Source organism: Pteropus alecto, unplaced genomic scaffold (assembly GCF_000325575.1).
Source record: "Pteropus alecto unplaced genomic scaffold, ASM32557v1 scaffold335, whole genome shotgun sequence".
NCBI classification, from domain to species: domain Eukaryota; kingdom Metazoa; phylum Chordata; class Mammalia; order Chiroptera; family Pteropodidae; genus Pteropus; species Pteropus alecto.
Window position 1 is genome coordinate 759,183 of NW_006436757.1, and position 9,348 is coordinate 768,530.

The window sequence follows — 9,348 nt, forward strand, 5'->3', positions numbered from 1 at the left end:
TCGCCGCTCAGACTGGGGCCCGCCGCCCAGCGATTGGAGAGCTGCGCCGGCCCCGCCAAGGACTCATTAGTCAAGTAGCCTGCCCGTCACCACGAGCTAGGACTCCATTGGGGAATATTACTTGGCAATCAAATAAGACCCCACCTCCAGGGCGGGGGTATTGCGCCAAATTCTCAAATCCCTGTAGGGGAAATCGGTCTGTCAATCAGCACACGTCCCACCTCCTCTCTAGTCCTTAGGTAACAATACTGCCACGCTGTGACGACACTCTTGCTTCTCCCGCCTACCGGCGGGTCCGCGAAATATATGACGCTCCGTGATTGGTCGCTGGCTTGGCGAGTGGAAAGAACCAATCTTCCGCTCGACTCGCCGCAGTGGCCCAGTCTCACATGTCGATTGGCTCGCGATATTTGAAGGGCTGACACCCGTTTTGTGACAAGTGAACCTTGACCCCGAACGGAGTGCCGGGCTTACCGCAAGGAAACCCGAGGTCACATGACTGGTCTTTAGGGGGCCGCCATCTTAATACTACTGGTTGCCAATTAGTGAGCCGTTGGAAGTCATAGGCCGGAAACACTGCGGCGGTTTCTGGAAACTGGTCTCCCCACTCGGAAAGCACCAGCAGATGGGATGTTGCTGGAAGTGGAGGGTTCTGAATGGAAAGCCCCAGGAAGGAGCTTACTTTACTCATACAGGTTATTGGCACCACCATCCACTAGGTCTCCCAAACCAGGGGAATCTTCAATACAGAACTACTGGCCATGAGTCCTGTCCGTCCTGTCTTCCTGCACAGGCATATTTTCCAAGCCCTCTGTATGCCCCAGTTTCTCTTATTTGTACTGTTTGCTACAGGCCCCCTAATGGGTCTCTTATTTGTACTGTTTGCTACAGCCCTCCAATTAGTGTCACCCCTCCATCTGGTTCCCAGACTGAGCTGGCTCCCCTTTACTGTCCAAGTAGTCTTAGAACTCCTTACCGTGGCCTTTGAAGCCTCAGGACTAGGCTACTTCGCAAATGTTATTTCCACACTCCTCGTTCCAGTGGGTGTAGCTGCATCCAAGTCGGTGCCTTTACATGCAGTCCCTCTTCAACAAGACCACTGCAAAACCCAGCATCACCTCTTGAGAAGCCTTCCACTAGCCTCCCCTCCTCTTTCATGACAAGCACTTAGTCATTTTGTGCTTCACTGTGCGCTTAATCATTCTGCGCTGCGTTTCCTAAGTAGGTTGTGGGAACTTGGAGAGGCTGGCTATTTATTGTTGCATATCGTGGGGTAATATGCCTAGCATATAGTATGTGCCCAAATAATGTTTGTTGACCAAAGGATGCACTGATTGGAGACCTGAGTACCACCCTTCATCTTCGTAACTTTTCCGAACCCCAAACCCTCCTTCAGACCTCAGAGGAATTTCTCCGGTTAGGTTCCCACCACACAGTTGCACTCTAAGATACCAAAGAGACCTACCCCCTGGAATGCAGATTTGCCATATTTTAGTAGTGATCCTACGCATTTATTAAAAAGGAAGTAACGGCGGTGCTAATTCTGCAAGAGGGATATTTGTAGCCAGACCAAGGTATGGTTTGAGAGCCAGATTCACATGAGCCCAACCAAATGGTTAAACAATCCCAACAAGATGCTCCTGGCTGGAGCAGGGGGAACTGGGACTAGAGGAAAGCCTTATTAACAAACCTAAAAGCAAAGAACTTCGCAGTATACCCCACGCTTCCTCACTCTCACTTTTTCTCACAAAGCCTTACCTCAGGAACAGGGAAACTTGGAGCAGAGTCACAGTTGCTTAAAATTTCACTGAAAATTACTTCATCAGCTATCTCAGCGTCAGTGGTCTGGGAAAACTAAGTTGAGCACCGAAGACAAGCTCTAAAAGATTGAGTTCACTGGAAGAAAAAATCTTTTATACTGATCGTAACCTAATCAAGATCTGGATGTTTTACTGGCACTTAATTTAATCTAAGAAAGCCAATTAAGGGAAATGTGATTTTCTTTTTATGCCTTGAACTCTAATTTTGTTGAGCATCCGATTTTGTTAACAGGCATTATCCTAGGCTCCTTATTATATTATCTCAATGAATTCTCACAACAACTCTATGAAGTTATTTCCAAAACCATAACCTTTTTTAAGGACGAGGGAAGAGTGAAATAACTTGCCCAAGTCATGGAAATAATTAGGAATTAGCAGGAATTCAAAGCCAGCTTTCAAATCTCAATCAAAATTATTGTAAGGTCTGCTTTAATACAAAGATTACATTATGTACGCTGCTGAAATTAGAAAAAAACTAAGTTCCTAGAGAGACAATGTTTAGGCAAACTATAATTACATTCGAAGATTATTACGCACCTATTAAAGGTTTACACATAGTGTGTGATAACATTCAAAAATAATTTTTGTTAGTCTAAAGAAGTAGAATGTAAAATTGTATGTAAAGTGTGATTAAAATTACGTATATCTTATTTAAAAAAAAAACATCTTGGGCACTAGGGGGAAAAAGGAACAAGAACCAGTACAATCTTTTATTTGGCAATATGTACCAAAAGCTTTTTAAAATGTTGAAATTCTTAACTCGGTAATTGTTCTTATACTATACTCAAAAGAAATAATTTGAAAACTAGAAAAATATTTGATAATGAAAATGTTCATCAAAGTGAAAAAATATAAACAACTTGAACGTCCAAGTGGACACTTAGGGAAAATTTTTATACAATATAAACGTAATTTTATATAGTTATTATGCCTTCAAAACATTTTTAATGACAAGGAAAAATGTTTGCGATATAATGGTAAGCAGAACTGAAGTATACAAAATTATATATACAGTATGATCATAAACTATAAGCACAGATGAAAGACTGGAAAGAACTATGCCAAAATGTTAATAGTGGTTCTCTCTGGATAGTAGGATTATGATTGATCATCATCTTTATAATATTCTATGTTCTACAATTTTTCCATATATTTTTATTTAAAATAAAAAAAAACACTCCAACTTCCAAACTTACTCTAATAAGCATAAGATTACTTTTACAAACACACACATTTAAAAAAATATTTGAATGGTGGCTTGTAAAGTAAGGTACTTCCTTATTAGAACCTAAACTGTAAAAGGCATGGACACTACCTTACTAATATTTGTATTTCCATTGCATATCTCTGTGTTCAATAAATGCTAAATGAATGAATGATCTTCTGTATAATAATGTGAGTTCATATTTTACCTGTTACTGATTCATGGAGAACATCAAGAGATACATTGCTCTTCGAGAATGAATTTTTTAAAAATCAGTATGTAATGATGTGAGATTTATCCATTATGAGTATAATTTTCCTTCAGTAATTATTAATAGAGGGCCATGGAGTTTTGAGGAAACTAAAACTCAGTGATGTGTCCTAAAAGGAAAAATGTGTTAAAAGAAGGGAATGGTCAGTGGAGTTGATAAAAGAATTAAATCAATAAAAAAGGATGAGGGTATCTCCAGTGCTGCCCAGAAGGGAAAAGTTTTCTCACTAAACATAAATACTTGCCTATTTGTAATTCCTGCTTTGAAATTTTTACCAGTTACAATAATTATAATTACAATAATTATCATGTTCTATAATCTAGAACTACGTTGTTTAATATGGTAGCCACTAGTCACATATCACTACTGAGCATTTAAAACATGAGTAGTCCAAACTGAGATATGCTGGAAGTGTCAATTATACACCAAATTTCAAGGGCTTAGTATGAAAAAGAGACTGCAAAATAATCATTTAATATTAATTACAGATTGAAATGATCAGTTTTATGTACTGGGTTAAATAAAAAATTAAAATTTGTTTTACCTGTTTCTTTTTGCTTTTTTAATGACACTACTGGAAAATGTAAAACTATGTATGTGGCTTGCATTATATTTCTATTGGACAGTGTTGGTATAGAACCTTGGAGCCTTGATCATTTACTTACCTCTATTTTAGAGCAGACTCCAATTCTTTTCTAATTAAAGTCTGGCCCCACCTACCTGAACTCCCTAGGTCTGCCCTTGTATGGAAGTGGGGTGGCCATTTAAATGAGAAGGAGCCTTTATTGGGCAGCTTAATTTCCATTCTGCTTGGTTAACTTTTTAAAAACTTGGTACCCGAAAATCTTGTTTTAATTTACTGCACCAGCAATACATGTTCCTTATCCAAAAATCAGAAAATACAGCAAAAAGAACAAAATAAAACCACCCATAAAATCCACCACCCAGAGATCGCTAATGATATTCTGGCATATACCACTCCTGAAATTTTCAATACATATAGAGGTGTACATGAACACACAAGTATGTATTTTATTTATTTAATGGAATCATACTGTATATATTATTTTCTAATCTATTTTTTTACCAAATAAGATACAGAAACATCTTTCCATATCAATAAAAAGATTTTTCCACCCAATTTCATTTTTTATGACTTTACTCAAAAGTTACCTTAGAAAAGAGGCCTACCCTACCACTCTATTTAACATTGAAATCCATACACCTTCCAAGCCCACCTTACTGAATTATTTTTCTTCATAGCATGTCACCTAACATGAAATGTTATGTTAATAAATATTGTAAAATATATTGTTTTTGTTTGTTTCTCTTACTAGAATGTAACATGAAGACAGAAATTTGTGCCTGTTTGTTCACTTCTCTATCTCAGTGCCTAGAGCTGTGCTTAGTACATAGAAGATGCTTGACTGTTTACTGCATGAATGTATGAATGATTGAATGAAGAACTATATAGCATTCCATTATATTATGTTTTCTGGTTGATTTAAAAAATATTTATTTATATCTCGCCTGTATCCACATTTAAGGCAGCTTTTAAAGTTTTCAAAAGATCTGCCCTTAAGTAAAAACACAGAATATCTACGGTTCATCCATTTACTAAAAATTTTAACTAAATGTTGCTTAACTTTTATCAAAAGTGTCATTTGGAGAAATAACATTCACAGAAAACCGTCTGAAGGATAAACAATCCATCTGTTTACACAGTCTGAAATTTAGCCCTATATTAAACTATAGCACCATAGAGCATATTTAGGCTAAATTGTGATAAGCTTAAGACCTACCGAATCCACATTTGGTGTTTCTATAAGAAACAGTGGTGTAAAAACTCAACATCGTATTTGCTGTCAGGTGTTATAAAGGGTGGTGTCCTCTATATCTCTCAATGTCTTCTCAGAAGAGCCACAAAACTTTTGCTCATTTTGGTAACTGATGGGCCTTTATAAATCCTAGGAGGAATGTAAATCTCATCATTTTCCAATTTGCTTTAGCTGCCAAGCTCAGAAATGAATTCATAGCCTAGCTTTAATACTGCTTATAGAATGCTTTTCTGTGCGTTTATTTTCCCTTTGCTTTCATTTTATTGTAATGTTTTCAACTTTTCCTTCACCCCCTACTTTAAAAGTCTATATTTTCCTATTGTATTGTCTTTTTTGTGTTCTAGTAAGATGTTGCAAATGCTTTGTGGACCTAGGCAAGTATAACTCAATCAATCATTAAATCAATCACACTGCAGTGCAGATAAATGCACTAGCTATCATAGCCTAATGATATTAACTATTAAGAACATCTAGTTCCATTTCCTCTTGTGCCATGTTCACCAAGCCATTCTCTGATTTTAATATGGCTTGCATAGAGAATGGAAATGCAACACTGGATTCCTCTAAGCAGTATATTTCTACAATTTAACACAAACTCAAATACCATTTTATTGTACTAGATTATAGAAAGACTAGAAATTCCTGCTTGTTATTTAAAATTAGGATCACTATTTCTGTCAGACATGATTTTGACGTGGTCCTAGAAGTACAGAGGGATGATCTGAATAACTCCTGTAGTTTCCATTCAACTTAACAGTTTGCCTTAGAATGGCTGAAACCAAATGTCTCAGGGGACCAGGAAAGGAAGCAGGGGCTCCATCATCGCCAGACTTATTTTAAGTCTGAAGTAGGCAGCAGGGTATTGGGGAAAGTGAAATGCTCATTATCACACACTTCTTGTTTAGAGGCTGAACCACAACTGGGGACTTGATTACCATCATGCAAAGATTTTTGGTTAGTTTTCTTTTGGTTTTTGTTTATGGCCATCCCAAAGTACCATATACACACATCCTCTTAAGGCTTGGGCTGGCACAGATGGAGTTCTTGGCTTTGGGCATTTGGCCAGGGTGGGGGGATAGGGGAACAACTCTGATTTTCTTTAAAAAAATTTTTTATCTCAATGCTTTCCAAAGTATCAATTACTCTAATTCTTGCCCTTAACAATTCACGAAGAGATGACTGGATCAAGAAATGTCCTAACCCCAGGGTATACAGTGTAGAAGTCACAAACCCTGCTCAGTCCTTCTCATTAAACTTCTGGGCTTTATTTATTTATTTTTTAATACGACCATTACATATTACACAAAAATAAAAGTCAAATGAACTTGGTATTTATAAATTATTAAATAAAAATACAGGAATATATATTTATATTTATAGAGCTTTTTCTTTTCTTCTAAACTAACCAAATCTGTTCTCCCACTGTTTTATGATTTAAAAAAGTAAAATAGTGTATGCCCTAGGATAAGTGGGGAATGGGATTAATAATCGCAGGACCCAGTTGCCCTACTTCTGCTCCTTCCTTGGCCTAAGCAAGTTCCTATTTGTCCCTTTGGGCTCTGGAGAGCAAGAAACACCCTCTCCACCTATTTAAACTCTGAAAAATGGCAATTAGATTTATTTCCCTTATTTAAAAAAAATGAAATAGATTTAAAAATTGGGAGCCATACTCAGCCTTCCTGGCCAAGAGCTAATCCCAAGGAACTATATGGCTCTAGAAGAGAGTCTCTACTTTTCCCTGACAGAAGAGTCTCTGGGGTTTCCATTGCCCCTCAATCTAAGAAGGGCAAGATAGTTCAAAACAGCCCACTGTGGTCCCATCCAAGCTATGCTTCTGGGAATCCAGACCACGCTTCTTACACTTTCAGAAAACAGCCTCTGCTTCCACACAAGTGTGAAGGCCTCAGAGCAGGGCATTTTGGTAACCATGGGCCCTGCCGCCCCTGTTTGCTAAAGGCCCCCCAGAAGAGCTAACAGGGATAGGAGTCCTGTGGTAGAGGGTAGGGTGATGAGTCTGCCCCAAACGTGGGGGAGCACAGGCTCCAATTTGGAGCTGATGATCTAGCAGTGGTTTTCCAACTTTTCTTCAGCAGCAAACCCCTTAATGCAAATAAAATCTTACCCTGAACCCCGATATATAAGACAGCTACAAGGGGAGCTGTTCTGTTTGAGGGCAAGTAGCCCAGCCTGCTCAGCTTCTCCACCTTCATCTCCCCCAAGGACTCCTGAGGCAACCCCTAGGAAACTTTGGGGCTCTGCCAAGCAGTTTGAAAACCACTGGCCTGGTTTGTCCTGAGCAAGTCAGAGACCCCCCCCACCCCAACTGCCTGCCACAGAGCAGCTCTGAGTTTCTGGTATCGGCATACTCACAAACAGACCAAGTGGCACATGCAGCCTACCACCTCCCCTATAAATACCATTAAAAAGTGCAGCCCTCTCTCAAAAGCAAAAGTGTGGGCTAAACACCTGAGGCCAATTTTGGTCCCACATTCTAGTGAGTACAACTATGTTGCCACCTTCTGGGACCAAGTGAAAATCTCCAAGAAGAGTCAACCATGGTCTAGCTAAGCTGATCAGTGCTCAGGATCAAGGGCAGGGTTCTAGAGCACTGTGTCTGAAGAAGTCGGCATTGGAGAGCAGCAATTTTAGCACCTTGGAAAGTGCAGCAGTGAGGTCTGGCTCAGGGCATGCAACTGGAGTGAAATCATTTCTTTCTCAAAAGAAAAAGCCATAATTCTGAATCTGTTCTGGAGGACTGTGAGCTCTAAAGTTAACATCCTCAGACTCTGAGGTACAGACAAGTAACACCCATGCAAACAGCGTGGCTTCAAAGAAAATACAAATGCTTCCATATCATGGTAGGTACTCTAGAACCCATATACCTGGCCCTTGATAAAGCAGCACCAAAGCCTACCACACGCAACAGGCCAGTCACAGAGTACCCATCACCCTCACATCCATGGGGTTCAGAGCTGGAATGTTCCTCTCGAGGCATCAACCGTCTCAGACACAGTGCAGGACCCAGACTGTATTCTAGATCAGGATTTACGTCCACACACTCAAAAGGAAAATTAATTAGAGCCCCAATTTAGACTTTAAGTTTGGGTACAAAAGGTCCCGGGGATAGGGAACACTTTTAGGCACCAGTGTGCCCCAGTGGGAAAGGAGGGCAGCAGGCAGGCTCAGCTACCAAAGCCTCTACCCACTGCAGGCTCCGCGGCCCTGCCTTTCTGTCAGAGCCCAGGAGGCAGCAGCAAGTGCATGATGCACAAGGAAGGGGGACCATGAAGGAACAAGGCCAGCTACAGAACTGCTCTTCTCTCCAAAGGCCTGCTAATGACTTTCTGTAGAGAAGTGCCCAAAGCCCTCAACTAGATACAGTGTTTCTCCCTCAGCCTTGAGGCGACAAGACAAAGGAAGGAGGGAGAAGGGGGTTAGGGGAGGCAGAGAATTGCCCCTAGTTCTTGCCACTACAAGAGGGAATATTTTCTCCTTGAAGAATCCCATCACCACCAGATTAGACAAGCAGCCCAGCATGCACATGAGCACGCGCGCACATGCAGACGCATGTCCAAGCAGCCCGTTGTCACAGCCACCTCTCCCTATCACCTGAGAAACCAAGCGTCCATTCAAAGGGATGTGCCTTCTGTGTTTTCCCCAAATCTCGCTCATCCAAAGGAGATGCCAACCCCTTATACAAGTCCATCTTCCTCAGGGCTGCAAACCAAGCTCCAGTTGCAGTTTCCTGTACCTATACCTACAGGAATAATCCCTCCCACCTCCCCCCAACCCTGGAATGACTCCATCTCCTGGCCCCCTAACTTTCCAAATACACTCCCCAAGGTCTCCAGCCCACTCTTCCAACCACCTGCCTGGCACACTCAGCCCTCTCATACGCTACCCTGCCCCATCCCATCCCCGTGCCATGCCCATCCATTCACCCCATTTCTTTCAAGGGCATTTCTCTGTTCTGTTCCTGCTCTCCTGTCCCCCAGCCACACCTACCCCAACCCGGTCCTGGACTTTCTCATTTGCTAGCAAAAAAGGCCCCTACAGTTACCAGGGCCCCCAGTGCCACGGCCCCTGTCAGCACTGTTCTCACTGAGGCCCAGTTCCCCTCCCGCAGACGCCGCGCCTCCTCCAGGGCCCCGTCCCCGTATAGAGCTGTGAACTCCGCCTGTGGGAGAGAAGGGAAGTAGGAGAGAAAGGAGAAAG

The 9,348-nt window shown here is 41.3% G+C and overlaps 1 protein-coding gene across 3 annotated transcripts in view; it reads right to left on the reverse strand.

The window, feature by feature from the left end:
- LOC102881809 (bcl-2-like protein 2) overlaps positions 1-9,348 on the reverse strand; it is a 16,015-nt gene that overhangs the window by 4,657 nt on the left and 2,010 nt on the right. Inside the window, exon 4 of one of the 3 annotated variants that reach the window (XM_006913588.2) lies at positions 4,322-9,310. The exons of the other annotated variants lie outside the window; for them this stretch is intronic. Within the exon in view, the coding sequence (XP_006913650.1) occupies positions 9,161-9,310 (150 nt within the window). The 3' untranslated portion in view covers positions 4,322-9,160. Of the gene's footprint in view, positions 1-4,321; positions 9,311-9,348 lie in introns of those variants that run through there. 3 annotated transcript variants of the gene reach the window in all.